Source organism: Poeciliopsis prolifica, unplaced genomic scaffold (genome assembly GCF_027474105.1).
Source record: "Poeciliopsis prolifica strain line A6 unplaced genomic scaffold, Auburn_PproV2 SCAFFOLD053, whole genome shotgun sequence".
Classification (NCBI taxonomy): Eukaryota; Metazoa; Chordata; class Actinopteri; order Cyprinodontiformes; family Poeciliidae; genus Poeciliopsis; species Poeciliopsis prolifica.
The window spans coordinates 2,882,476-2,896,843 of record NW_026562428.1 but is presented as its reverse complement, the minus strand read 5'-3'; the positions used below and the strand labels follow the sequence as shown (position 1 = coordinate 2,896,843).

At 40.2% G+C, this 14,368-nt stretch overlaps 2 protein-coding genes across 4 annotated transcripts in view; both read right to left on the bottom strand.

Annotated features, from left to right (window-relative positions):
• Window positions 1-7,353, bottom strand: slc15a1b (solute carrier family 15 member 1b). Its single transcript, XM_055059082.1, has 23 exons — window positions 7,143-7,353; window positions 6,927-6,955; window positions 6,760-6,844; window positions 6,396-6,537; window positions 5,539-5,658; window positions 5,369-5,468; window positions 4,463-4,553; window positions 4,282-4,365; window positions 4,105-4,187; window positions 3,924-4,010; window positions 3,733-3,822; window positions 3,484-3,528; window positions 3,363-3,395; window positions 3,183-3,271; window positions 3,010-3,091; window positions 2,823-2,939; window positions 2,580-2,720; window positions 2,426-2,472; window positions 2,108-2,215; window positions 1,912-2,026; window positions 1,693-1,830; window positions 1,493-1,600; window positions 1-1,018 (listed from the first exon to the last, which is right to left on the bottom strand). Exons 1-23 carry the CDS (start codon window positions 7,147-7,149, stop codon window positions 767-769), a joined length of 2,193 nt encoding a protein of 730 aa, XP_054915057.1. The 5' UTR covers window positions 7,150-7,353; the 3' UTR covers window positions 1-766.
• Window positions 7,354-7,978: 625 nt separating this feature from the next.
• LOC129378678 (dedicator of cytokinesis protein 9-like) overlaps window positions 7,979-14,368 on the bottom strand; it is a 33,736-nt gene continuing 27,346 nt past the window's right edge. For all 3 annotated transcript variants that reach the window (XM_055059075.1, XM_055059076.1, XM_055059077.1), the window contains exons 41-52: window positions 14,076-14,189; window positions 13,570-13,785; window positions 13,228-13,285; window positions 12,254-12,360; window positions 11,978-12,100; window positions 11,758-11,871; window positions 11,364-11,510; window positions 10,542-10,752; window positions 9,971-10,161; window positions 9,802-9,902; window positions 9,350-9,488; window positions 7,979-8,872 (exon numbers count right to left, since the gene is read on the bottom strand). In XM_055059075.1, the coding sequence (XP_054915050.1) occupies window positions 8,759-8,872; window positions 9,350-9,488; window positions 9,802-9,902; window positions 9,971-10,161; window positions 10,542-10,752; window positions 11,364-11,510; window positions 11,758-11,871; window positions 11,978-12,100; window positions 12,254-12,360; window positions 13,228-13,285; window positions 13,570-13,785; window positions 14,076-14,189 (1,635 nt within the window). In that variant the 3' untranslated portion in view covers window positions 7,979-8,758. The remainder of the gene's footprint in view (window positions 8,873-9,349; window positions 9,489-9,801; window positions 9,903-9,970; window positions 10,162-10,541; window positions 10,753-11,363; window positions 11,511-11,757; window positions 11,872-11,977; window positions 12,101-12,253; window positions 12,361-13,227; window positions 13,286-13,569; window positions 13,786-14,075; window positions 14,190-14,368) is intronic.

Genomic DNA, 14,368 nt, shown 5'->3' with positions numbered 1-14,368 from the left:
TCATAACAAAAAAAGTTTATTGTTTTAACGGGATATTGATCCAGAATTAATTTCTTAGCTCTGCCAGGTAAACACACTTAGGTGTGGACAGTCGAATTGGATTGCTTTCTAGCAAAAGCTTCACCTTTTAGAGCATGGATCTACAATAAACAATCAGGAGTTGCCATATTTGATCCAGCACTGAATTTTTAGACTTCTGTAAATCTTTAACCCTTCAGGATTCCTCTGTTGCTTACTGTTGAGTTTTGTTGGTGTATGGCATCATTGACCATGTTGTAGGCACATTATATATATATATTATTTTTTATTACAGAGTCTTTATAGCATATTTCTTGCAGACTCTGTTGATCACAATAGAGTATTTCTAGCCAACTACGAAGCTTTGGGTGTTCACCATCACCAAGAGTCAGAATAGTTTTTACAAGACATATAATACAGTTTGCAAATAAATACAAATATTGGAATGTTTTTGGGGTAATTCCACAAAAGACTGGTCAGAAATTACAGTCAAAGCAAGCATTACCTTCAAAATAGCATATTCTCTTTAGATTTTAAGCTGGGATCCAGGAACTGGTCCTAATGGAATCCGACATTAGAACTGTCCATCCACTGTTTTCAACCAGCTTCAGCTCCCCCATCCCATTCTGGTCATACATTCACGATCTTTTTGTCTCTGTGATAAACATCACAGAGACTCTTAGACATGACCAACACAACCCAGAAGGTTTCGTATACGTAAAGGCCAGAACCCGGACGAGGTCTTGATTTAGAAGTTGGTCTGTAAAATTTCGCCCTTCTCGAAGCTGGAATTAGAACTCTTCCTCTTTTTCTCGTTGTGGTCCTCAACCATGTCCTTCTTGGTCATTTCTAAGTTCTTCTTCTTCTCATCTTCAGGCTCCATGTACGCAAAGTCGGCCTCTATCTTCACCGGATCGATGTATGTGTAGAAGTAGGCCATGATGGCAAAGATTATGCACACCAACACCAGCAAGGCAGCGAACAGAATGTATTCAGCCCACTGGTAAAGAAAGACACACGAGAGTTTATTGACATTTCAGAAAATATATGAATGTGTATGAATTTGTTTTCCACTCATTAGTTGAGAAACTGACTTTGGTTAAGCAAGTCTGAACCTCCAACCATATTGTCATTAGAGATGTATTCTTATTGAAGTGAAATCAGTTAAATTAAAGTTAAGTGTCTTTAATTTTTTTAAGACCCGCTGTGAAACAGTGTCCTGATTTAGTTTATGTGAAAACAGGTCCAGTAGATCAGAGAACAACCTACTAAACCTGGCAAGACCTGGGATTTTATATCCTACAACAAAACTTGCACGTTTTTAACATAAAAAAAAAAACAAAGTGAAAATAATCGTATTGTTAATGTTATGTTTCTCTAGAAACCTTCAGCTGAAAAGTGAGTTTATCCAATTTCATTTACAGCCTTCAAACAGATTCAATTGAGTAAGAAGAACAGGGAACCTTCCGCTCACCTGCTCTGGAAGTGTGGCAGCCTCTGCAACAATCAACACAATGATGTTTCCTACTGCAACCGTTAACAGCCAACCAGCCTGCAGCACTGACTTCATGTTGGACGGAGCCTGAACAGCAGAAATGTGTGTATTAAGGCCTTATTCTGGGAAATTCCCAGTTTGTTTCCCCCTCGTTTTCCTAAAAAATGAGCATTTGTTACCTGCGAATATGAGAACTCCAATCCTGTGACGGAGAACACCACCTCTCCTGATGTCATGAGGAAGTACTGAGGAATCTGCAAGGCCATGTGAATGGAATTGGCCTTGATATCCTCGACCGCCTTGATGTGCTGTCCACACTGCGAAGCAAATAGAAACGAGTTCAATCAAAAACAGCATGTCGCAGCTATTAAATTGCACACTTTGGATTTCAAAGTTACATTTTCTTTAAGTGTGAAGGTTGGTGGGATGATGAAAGTGTAAGAACTGCCAAAGCCAAATTCTCGACTGAAGTTGCATCTATTCCCAGCAGCACTTCTGATCAAGAACTCAGCCCTGTTGCAACAAAATCACCAGTTAGAGGAAATAACTTTCTTTAGAGGGATTGGACGTAGCGGTCAAATGAATCAAACTTACTTTCCGTGTGGTACATTAACATATATGGACATGTTCTTGCTGACGATGTTCCCAAAACCTTTCTCACCAGCTGTTATGTTCAAAGTGATGCCAAAGCCATTGAAAAATCTGAAAGGTAAAAAAAACCAAAACAGCACAATTAATACAGCACGAGTCCCACAAGATGTTGATTTCATGAACAACTATATATGAATTTGGAGTTAGGGTTGATGATGGCTTTTTGATTTTCAGAAAAAAATCAAACGTTATTATCATGTTAATGAGAAAACAGACGCATGGCCGACTTTTATTGCCACACTACAACAAATCAAACTCGACCTGACGGCATTCGCTCCCTCCTCCGGCTTTGCAACAACGTCGTCAAACTGTAACCAGAAAACATTTCTGAGAACAAAATCCAGATGGCTGTTTCTGGGAAATGTTCAAAATAAGAATACATGGGATTTGACTTTGATTTGACTTTTATGCTGACCTTTATATTCCTCACTCTGCCTGCTTCTTCTACGATGACAAGAGTGTTACGAGTGCCATCTGGTAAGCTGATTAAATCAGGGGAACCAGAATTTATTGTCAGGTCAAATGGCGTATTATATGTATAATAATCGTCGCTGGCCTGTGAGAGAAAACAGATTTGCACGTCATCTTTCAAAACTATGGAGTTTATCAAACTGTGGTAACCAAAATGTTTCTATTTTTCCTCTCTGTATAGTCCTACCTCAAAAGCAGGCAATTGGAAAGCATACTTTCCAGCAGTGACATTTATGGGTCGGTCAACCATGTTGATGAACTTAGCTTGCTCTTCAGTGCTTGATGGGAAATTCGGGAGGGTTGCCTGGAAAAGGGAGAAATCATCCTTCGTGAGCTTCGTTTTGTTAAATATTTTGCAATTCATTTTCACTTACATCAATCTGTAGCTGAACCATGGCAGCGGCCACAAACGCAAGTGCTGCGAGGAACATCCCCACAGTAATCCTCCTCAAAGGACTGGAAAACAGAATCCAACACATCCTTTCAGCCACTGAAACCAGGGCTCCAGATCTTAGAAGTGGAAAAGATAATATAAAGGACTCCTCACGTGAAGTTGAGTTTGCATTTAGAAATGAGCGGGTAGATTATGAAGTCCATGATGGGGACCATGATCAGAATCAGGATGGGGTTGACAGTCTGGTGGGGAGGGAGGGAGGAAGGGTCATAAAACGGCTGCAGTTTGACTCAATCAGTTCACGTCAGCAGTGGGGCGATGTTAGAGACTTACCTGCATTTGGTCAGGCTGGATTACCATCAAACCCTATTGAAGAGAAAACAATCTCTGTTTAGGAATCTTCACTGCCATGGGATGGGATTCGGAGTTGAAGAGCAGAAAGAAGAAAACTTACAAAGTTGCCGTTCATCGTGGTGGCCTGGAGTGTCCATCTTGAACCCTGTGGACAAACGGTTCTCGTTTAGATTGTGGTTAATTACCAACTAGAACGTATCGAGGTATATCAAGGTTTACAAAAATGCAGCGTTAGTTTAAAGTGTTTTTATAAGCTTAATGCTGTTTAACAACCAAAATACAGAAGCTGTTATGGACAGTATAAAATCTTCCTAACTTTGTCTAAAAATCTGGGATTTTAGAGACGTACCTGTTGGTCAAAGAGAGCCCAGAACATGGGCAGGGGGATGTAAAGGAACAGAACCTTCAACACCATCTTCACCTGAGCAATCAGGAGTTTCTACACCAAAGCAGAAAAGATCACAAAAATGAATTTCTGTCTGCTCTGCAATTCATTTTTTTATTTATTTTTTATTAGTTATCGCACAGGCTTCCTCTTACGTCATATTTCTCCTCGGCCCAGTCCATCCAGTGTTCTCTCTTTGGGATCTGGGAAGATCGATTGCAAAACCGGTTCTTGATAGCAAACTGCAAACACACGAGAGACCTTTCAGATGTAAGCAGACGCACATGTAACGTTGAACTGAAACCTGGAGGCAGCCGTCATTGAGGAGGAACTCACGAAGATGCAGCTGCAGAATTTCACCATGATGTTTCCCGTAGGCGCCGTTTTGTTGTACATGCCACTTCCGACGATGAAGACGACTGGAAACGAACAAAACGTGAACTATTATAGTCATTTTTGATTTCTGAATTCACCGCTTGACTATCATGACTCGAGCTTAAGTGAAGAGCTTACTCAGAGCGACCACCATGAGAGCAGCAGGGACCCCGAAGGCCAGAGGGTAGCACTGCTGCTGAGTGTGAATCCCACATTTCTGAGCTGGAAATCACAGAAATCACACATGCAGTCAACCTCTGGTTGTGATTAACTGGTGTATTTTAAGGAGTGTGTGACGTTTCTGAGAATTGGGGCCTGCCTCTGAGGATGGGGGTGATGACAGTGGACAGCAGGCTGCCGGCATTGATGGACAGGTAGAAGATGGAGAAGAAGGTGCTTCTCTGCTTGTCCTGTTGGACGTGACAGTTTGAGAAGAGATTTTTACGCTCAGAGCCATACAAACAAGAACCTCTAATATCTAAAATGTGCCGATGTTGATTTTTTTTAACGAAGGTTCTATATAAAACTGTTCTTATATAGTTGCTTAGAGTAGTTTGTAAATGGGTTCAAGAATGCAAAAATGTTTGAATATGGAATTGAATTTATCAAAGACAATTTAGCCTAATCCTAATCAACATAACGACAGGAAGGATTAGGGCTTCTATGATGATAAATTTGCCTGATGTTGTGTCTCCCCTTTGCCTCTCTATGACATTGAGCAATCTTGGTCGCTTACCTTGAACTTGAAATAAAGCCCGTAAATGATTGTGGTTAATTACCGACTAGAACGTATCAAGATATATAACGGGGGATAAAGCAGAGATAGAAAAAGTGCTGACCAGGTGCGGCTGATAATTGACTGAGGCGCCTGTACTAAAGGGGGAGGGTCAGTATTTGTGTTGTTTCCCTTTAACTGTCCTGCACGATGTTCTGATTTGACTAACTTGATCAGAGCACCTGTTTTCAAAGGGAAGGAGTTTTTTTAATTTTTTAATTCTGCTCAATTTTTACATATGAAAAACAAAAAAAACTGTCTGTGGAAGAAGTGAATCCCCCACAGCATGACGCCACCACCACCATGTTTCACGGTAGAGATTGTATGTTCAGATGCGGTGCATGGTGTTCTGCATGCAAGACTCCGAACATGAATACCGATAAACTGTCAAATTGATTGGTATTTAATAACTTCAACACAGAATTTACTGTATTTTTGCAGTAATCTAACCTGATCTTCGTTAAACTGGTCCCCTCCAAAGGCAGCCACACAGGGTTTGATGCCTCCGGTTCCCAGAGCAATGAGGAGTAAGCCCACCATGGACAGAGCTCTGAGGGACACACACACAGCTGATACACACTGTGAACACACGGCAACTTCTGTGTCATTTTCCAGCTTACATGTGGAAGGTCATGTTGTCAGGTGTGCCGTCCTTGTTTCCGTCTGTGATGTCATGGATCGCACTGACGGCCATGATGACCTGCCCCGCCGCGTAGACAATGGACAGGTAAACAATGGTCCTGTGCAGAAAGAGGGGGAGAAAAATACAAGGCAGTGAGCCAGTTTTCTATCAGCTAGATACAGATTAACATCTCACTATCTGAGGCATCCTGAAACTGTTTGATCTCTTTTTATGATTAGATTAATTAGGTTATATAATCACTAGATATGATGTAATATTTGATGTAAGCTTGTGGTATGTCAATAAGGTGAATTAAATTTGTTTAATTTCAACAAGCTGGACTGAATTGAAATCAGTTGAGCTAAACTGAAGTAAGAGTGGATTTAAAAAAGCTAAAAATATAGTTAAATAAACTGAAAAAGCCTAAAATGTAGGTTCAATAAATTTAACTAAACTAAAATAAAGTTTATTTCAACTTAACTGAACAGAAATAATTGAAATTAATTGAATTGAACTGAAAGCAATGAATGGAGCTTATCTGAACTAGGCTTAAATGAACTGAACTGAATCATACTGAACTAAATGAAATGAACCAAATTAAACTGAATGAATTTGAAATACATTTAATCCAACTTTATTGAACTGAACATTGAACAGAACTGAACAGAATTTATATTCATTGATATTAATTGAATTTGACTGAACCAAACTGGGTTGAACTGAATGCAATTTAAGTATGAAATTGAAATGACTCTAACAAACTAAATTTTATTGAACTGGACTGAATAGAACTAATCTTCACACATGCAATACACACAGCAAGCAGGAGGAAACAGGAAGTATCAGGCGACTCACTTGAACTTTCCGAGCCACGAGTCAGCAATGATGGCGCCCAGGATGGGGCTCAGGTAGCAGAGAGCCACAAAGGTGTGGTAGATGGTTGTGGCAAAGTCATCATCCCACTTCAGGAAGTACTTGAAGTACAAAACCAGTACAGCTAAAAAGGGGATATAGATGAGTTTAGGTTAGAAACACTCTTTCTTTATTGATTAGTTCAGCTTTATTTAGACTTAGCATACATTTTGCACAAAAAAAAAAAATAAAAATCAACATTCTTCATTACATTACCTTTCAATCATGACAATTAGTTGCTGTATTGCAAACACTGAAATCTGCTTTTTATTCATTTGCGTGATTTTTTGTTTTCTACTGAACTCACCTCGCATGCCATAGTAGGAGAAGCGCTCGCAGAACTCGTTGACCACGATGAAAAAGATGCTGAGGGGGTAGCCAAATACGGTGACCTGTTTGAAACAAAACGGGTGAAGTGAGATTGAGGCGGCAAACCGTCAACGTGAGACGATAGTGGACACCGCCACAGCTTACACTCTTTTTCTTGCCCATCTTCTTCTCTTCTGCAGGGAAAAGAACAACATGAGTGACTCTGGGAATCTTTTATTTGATGAGTTTCAACAGAAATGAAGCACAAGAAAAAGAAGAGTCGAATTGACTTTACTTAGACGTTTAAATTGCGTATGATGAATGCATTCGGCGTAAAAGGAATTTAAATAGAAAAAGGAGAAGAAAAAGAGTCGATCTCACCTCCCATGGCTGCAGGCTGTGTCCTGTTTGGATTTCTAAATCAGAGCTTTGCGTGAAACAATGGACAGAGAGCGATGAGTGATCCAGATCCGAGGAGCTGAGACTGAATCGCAGCCTGCCCTGCGTCCTATCTAACCTCCACTCATCCTGCTGGACCCACCCACTGATGATGGACTATGGACATCTCTTCCAGCCTCCCTCTCCCCAGTTTCCCAGCACCTTTATCAAAGCTGTGTGTATATGTTGGGAATGATTTTACAACAGTAAAAAATAAATAAGTAAATAGCTCGGGAGCAATAAACTTTGCAGATTATTTGTCTCCATCAGGAGAGATGATAATGGCAGTAAATGTCATGCTATTAGGTATAATAAAAACGTTGATTATTTCTATCTAGTCATAACAGGAAATGTGAGTCACCAAAGGCATATGGACTGTCTGCAGAGTTCCTTCTGTGTCTCTCCTCAGATATATCCAGAATTGTAAATGTTCAAATAATACCCAACAAAAAAAAAATCACAAGCATTTCATTTTTTCACATTATAATCACAGACTGTAATCTATGCATATGGAGTTTGTCCACTATTTGCACCAGCTTCCATTTTTCTAAGACGTGGGAATCTTTGACCACTTTCCAAGGAGAGTATTCATGAGGTCAGACACTAATGTCGGGGCGGTGAAGTACCAAATCAAGGTAGCCATATTGAAACTGTTCCCATAAAAGCTGTGAGAATAAAATAGTCCAAAAATGTCTAGTTAGGTTTCCAACTTTCAGATCCTCGACTTGGTTTTGTTGGTTTGATATTTAAAACTAACAAAATATTAAACCAAAAAAAAGTCTTATATCAGGTTTTATTTATTTGTAAGTCAAACATATTTACAGGCATTGAGTAAAAATGTTTTCCATTTAATTTAAGCTCACAGATAATAAAACAAATCTAGATTACGTACAAAGAAACGACTGAATATAAACTCGCACGTCCTCGTCCCGGTTTAGGTTTTAGTCTGTCATCTTTGGCAAGGCTGTGCTTTTGTCCCCTAGGTAGCCTTGGTAACAATGACTTATTGCACAAACATTTCATAAAATAGGGTCAAAATATTGCAATTCACTTGGCTTTAGATAGGTCATATACAGCTCCACTTGACTAAAATAGAAAATTGATTTCCTTTTATTTAAGAAAAAAAATCAAATACAAAATTTGTCTGCTCTAACTGGATCTTACCGGGAATTTTTTATTTTTTTTTAAAAAGGTTATTCAAAAATATTGAGTAACAACTGACTATTAATAGATGTACAGTTACAACAGTAGATTTTGTTCTCTCTCTCTCTGCATTGTAAATCTGTCTGTACACAATTGAGAGCCTAAGAAATACTCAAGTTCTTCATGCGTCATTCCTCTCTTGGAAAGAATCACTCCAAAGAGGGAAAAACAACGAGTTCAGTTGTTGCATGCTTGCTCAGACATCATGTAGTTTACAGAAAAAACAAAATGCAACAAAAGAAGATCTGTCAAACATAAAGTCTCCATAGGAAACAAGAGAAGAATTTGTAAATTTGCCCCAATTTCATTCTTAGGCAATCTGATTGATGATAGAGGTCAGGTGTGACGCGACCTTCTCAGGGGACGGTGGTTGATCCCTGGGGGTTGGTGTTCGGTGTGCCGCTGATGGCGTTGAAGATGCCCATCGAGTCGGACAGGGTGCTCCTTGTGCCGTCCTCCACCGGGTTTATCTGGGAAAAACACAAATCATTACATTATACTGGATTTATCTGAAATCAAAATCATTAAGGTAAAGTTCCACAGCAATTTAATATGAAAATCCATTGCATATAATTTGTAGTCTCCAATGAAACTGTGTTCATGTAGTTGATATAAGTGGCCCAAATTCAAACTTTTGATGATGATGCTATAGAAACCAATGCATAGTAGCCAGTTTTCATTTCAAAAACATCTGACAAGCCACAGCAACTGGAATTTGAAAACACGAGGATGAAGAAATATACAGAAAAGTTTCATATTGGTGCATGCACGACTATTTGACACATAACAGGATTACCCTCCGATCTGCTCACAGACAGCACAAGGAGAGAAGAAAGAAAGATATAGTTAGTCAATAAAGTTAAATGGAACTAGAATGAAGAGTTAGAAATAATTATGATATTTTAGGACAATCAGTTCAGTCAGTGGCCATATTTGGTGGTTCCTACCTGTTCGTGCATGATGTTAGACAGCTCTCTGATCATGTCCCTGTAGTTGGCCTTCATCTCGTCATGATACTCCTGCTGGTCTTCTTTAATCAGCCGTTCGTTCACCCCCAGCGCGTGACCGCAGGCGTCCACGAACTGCCTGAAGAGGTAAGGACCAGCCACCTGTGATGCCCACAATTCATCCCAAATAGGCTACAGACACAGGTTGTTGTGATGTGTTTATTTTAAAGTAAGCTTTTCAGACACATAGGGCCACTTTATAGCAGAATCAAGAAATTATGTTACCTTCTGTTATTATAAAATGTGATATATATATTAAATATGTTATATTAAATACTACAGTTATGATTTTGATGAGAGAATAACTTCATAACACGATATGAAGCTCAAAAAGTAGTTTTTCCAACAGGCAGATTTTGGGACTGGAAGGTGTTTTTGTCAGTAATCAGTACCTGAAGACCTCCTTCAGCTGTTTCACCTTGTTGTCTGGATATTTCTTGGCGCTGCCGTCATCCAGAAAGGCTCTGGCGTACGCAAGAGGACCTGCGTTGACCTGACAAAAAAAAAACGAGAGGTCTTGACAGTCTTTCTGCCTTTCAGGATGACTAAACCTTTTCTTACCTGAACACTGATGCTGCCCTGCAGCTTGAGCTGCAGCCGGATCATGTCCACCTCGGAGGCCGAGCACAGCAGACGCAGCTCGCCCACCTTGGCGCTCATCTCGTCGATGGCCACCTCTATGGGGCTCAGGTCGCTCTGGTGCTGGTACATGACGGCAATGCGCTTCTTAACATAGGGGAAACAGTGGGTTGCTGGGTGGTGGGTGAGAAAAAGCAGAGCATTACAGCCTCACTCGATAACTGCTCATATATCCTGAATTGCAGCATTTCTGCAGGATATTAAACTGAACTGAAATGTAAGTTCGCCAGGTCATAAAGAGTAAACATGATTATTTACACCGCAAGATAACACCTGGACCTTGAGATGATGTGGTCAGAGTAATAAACCCCACCTAACTGATTAAATTCACAGCAGCTGGCAGAAAACAGAAACTTCATAATCAGCATCAACAAGCAGCAACAAGGGAAAAGTTCCCGGCTTTTTGAGTCCCAGATAAATTGCCGTGATAAGCAGGTTTGGGTCAGTGCTGTATCATCGTTAGCAACAGACACCTGATCATCGCAGAACCTACTGGTTAGTATGGTGCGCCGTTTGCACTGCTCCTCCACTCCCCCCTGCTTCTTGCCCGAAACGGTGAACGGCGTCTCAAACACGAAGCGCCGGATGTTGTGGCTCTTCTCGAAGTCTGTCTTTCTATCGTCCAGCTCCTTGTCGTCCAGGTGAGGCGTCACGTGCGTCACCTGGATGTAGGCGTACTTGGAGTCCAAGTCTTTAGGGTTAACCTGCGGGTACAACAGTAGAAAAGAGGTTTAGAATGTTTTTCTACAGAAAAGGAAAAACACCTAAAGTAAATAATGAGTAAATTATTTAAAAAATTAAATAAACACTTGAAATTGTTGGTTTTCAGATAGGTTGATATGAAATTGACACATTTTCTACCTTAATAGGGTTCAATACTAAACAAAAAGAGGTGAAACTCTGGTTTCATACACTGAAAAGTCAATAATGAAAAAATCCAAAACTACACAAGTCCTATTAGCAAAGTGGCAATAGTATCTTTAAAAAAATCAATTAAATGTTTGCTAGTTTATTATGTCCAGCACCCTGAAGGAGCTCACTTATTATTTATAAATTTATTAGCTTGTGTTGAAAGGTGACCTGACCATACTTATGTCGGCTTTCCTTATTCCAGGCCTTCTAGGAAATCAGATAGCATTGTAATAAATGCATGTTTGTTTGATTAGCATGATAAAATTAGCTTGTTAACAAGCAGATTTGCTTAGTCTTGACCTATTTTCTGCAACCTTCCAACAATTTTTCTACAAATTTAGCCTCCATATTTGCTAAGGTTCACCAAAACAACATGCATGTCCTTCAGCACTGAAGACTCCACCTTGCCAGAATCCTGAATGATCTTGACGTTCTCTGGGCCGAACTTGTCAGAGTAGAGCTTCAGAAGCCGCTGGGAAATCTCAGAGAGCGGAGTGAACTTCGGCTCCTTGTAGATGTATTCCTTTCCGTCCTCATCCTCAAAGAAGCCCTGCAGTGCGAGCAAGTCCAACGTCAAAACTATGCGGATGTGAGCTAACTAACTACAAGAACAAACACACAAGGCTCAAAACTATATAAAAAAAATCAATCATTAAAGACACATAACATAAATACATTCAACACCCCTAAAAACTTACCGCAGCCTTGGATAGCAAGTGAAAAAAGGGAAGACATTTTATTTACAAAGATTAATTAATGATCCCAAGAAGATGTAAAGAAATCCTCTCCAGCCTCACCTGTCCAAAGAAGGCCACTCTGAAGTAAGTGCCCAGCAGTCTCTTCCCAGTGTGCATCACCTCCATCACCTTGGTGTAGGCACGGTGGAGCGTATCATAGAGGTGAGTCAGTTTCTGTTCCACGCGTACAGAAATGTTTAAGAAATGGTCACAAACCATCTAAGAAGATGGCTTCTCAGTATCTTCTCTAACGGCAGAATGTGTGCAGCATTCACGCTACCTCAAAGTCCCTGCGCTCCTCATAGATGGGGATGATGAGCCTGTAGACATCAGCAATGAGTTCATAGCGCTCAGCTTTCCACAGGCCGTCAGCACACTCCTCCAGCAGCTCCAACAGGACTTCCTGAACGAGATCACCCTCCAGTCAGTTCATTTATATAATAGATATAAGTCTGGGGGTTTTACCTCAGAGGAGGTTGGATCTCAAAAATACTTTGATCGCTGCATCTCTATTGGCATGCAAAACAGCAACAAACACAGGAGAGACATGTCTGACCTCACTGAAATGAACATCCTGCATCCCTACATCCTCCATCATGGCCGCTTCCTCGTCAATGTTGGGAGTGATGACCCGGAACGCTGAGCAGCCTTGCCTGAACATACCTGAAATACAGAAAGAACCCAGATGTGTGTCACACACGCACCAGCAGGAGTCTTACATGCAGAAGTTTTATTTTTGTCGTTGTGTTGGAAATAAAATGTTAAATCTGATCGAGATTTCTGATTAATTTGGTCGAAACAAGTTAAGAAGCAACTAGGAAATATGACATTTGCAAATGTTTAGCAGACTGTTTGAGGAAGAAAAATATTTTAAAAACCTCAGCTTTGGTTAATTCACATAGACTAACAAATATTTTGGGGAAAAAAGTAATCCAACAGACATTACACCTTACTTTATATGTATGTAGACATTTTTTAAACTAATAGCATTTCAGGGGCTCCATAGAAAAAGCCAGAAATGTCAGCTTCATCAACAGATCATCTTCAAAGTCTATCACAGGAGGCATAAAAGATACTGAGGAAAAGATGTAATCTGGAAAATGACTTGTTGGAGACATTTTTACACAGGTAGCAGAAGGTAACCTTTGGAAGAGTGTCCACACAGCAAATGCCGATGAGTTCCACTGCAAATTCAATTTGAAAAAATCCCTTATTTGTCCCAGAGGGAAATGAATTAGGAGATGTGTGCAAGTTAAAAATGTGACTTCTTGATATGCTTTTTATTTTAGAAACTGAAAAACTAGTGCTATGTTTCAGAATATCGAGTAATGAGAAAGTGATTTTTTTAAATGTATATTTATACAAGAAAGGAAGATATTTTTCTCCTGTGAAAACATTTACTGATGACTCATGTTATGGCCTCCATAATGAGGATAATAAATGCAATAAAAATGGTTCAAAGGGTTATTATTCACATGAACGGAAGATAACCAACGCGAGAAACGTTCCACCCCTATCTCTGACTCTCACCTTTTCTCCACAGATACTCTGCAACCAAAGCAGCAACATGAACGTAGCACATAGCTGCCTGCAGGCGAGAGAGAGAGAAACAGAAACAGACGAGGCAGAGGTCATGTGATGTCATGATTAGCTCTAAAAACAAATTCCCATTTATATATTTATATTTTTTGTCTGCTTTGCTTTATTGACACGTTTCAGGTCATGAAACGAAGTTCAAAATAAGACAAAAACAACAAGCTGTGCAGTTTTCACGTTATGATTTCTATAAATAAGAGTTATTTTGGTCATCACAGAGACAAACAAGCAAAAACAGCAGAAAGTCCTACACGTGGCACATTCAGCCCTCCGTACCTCAGAAAGATCTCCATTCTTGTTGTGGATGCGAGCCATGCTGTCCAGCCAGGTCTTCCGCAGCTCCGGGGTGCTGGTGTAGGACTTGGCCAGGCTGTACTGGAGGTCCACCAACATCTCCGGGTCGTTCTCGTGCTCCTTCATCTGCTCGGTGGCCATCAGCACCGTCCTGATGCGCTTGGTCAGGTCCTTCACATCCGATGGGAATGCTGTGTGCTGCCACCAGCACATGGACAAATGTTTAAGATTTCATGAAGCACGTAAACCAGTCTTAAAATGTTAATGCTAATTCCAAAAAGATAAATGAAACTCTGTGTGACTGGTGACTTTTGGATGTTTTGAATACTTAAAATATCCAATAGGTTATTTGTATTTATGACAGAAGAGAAAGTAAGCAGCTTTGGCAGCTATTTGCTGCAGTGAACTTTCTTTTTCTGCTCCTGTACCAAAGTTGAGCAATGAGAAGGATTCCTTATTGAACAGTTTCATCTGTGTTCTTCACCCACCTTGATGCTCTTGTCACTGTTGGCGCAATTATTGACGATGGAGAGAGACTGCTGGAAACGTGTGCTCCCAATCCCAATGACATCAGCTATCAACTGGCTAACAGCTATCACCACCTAATGAAACAACGATTGGTCCAATTCAGCCTCACACTGATGACTTTTACATCAGTGTGAGTACAGAAAAATATCTAGACTCACTGTAATAACCAGAAAAGAATGAACCTTTTCACATCTTGTGATAATCAGTGAAACACATTGAACTTTGTAGCATGACGAAATGTGTTGAAGACGTG

What these genes read in the sequence shown, in the direction of transcription:
- slc15a1b (XM_055059082.1), bottom strand. An exon ending in TCGTGGCTCGGAAAGTTCAA is followed by an intron (nt 5,659 to 6,395) that starts GTGAGTCGCCTG and finishes CTTTCTGCACAG; the next exon opens with GACCATTGTTTACCTGTCCA. An exon ending in CCTTCACACTTAAAGAAAAT is followed by an intron (nt 1,831 to 1,911) that starts GTAACTTTGAAA and finishes TTTGCTTCGCAG; the next exon opens with TGTGGACAGCACATCAAGGC.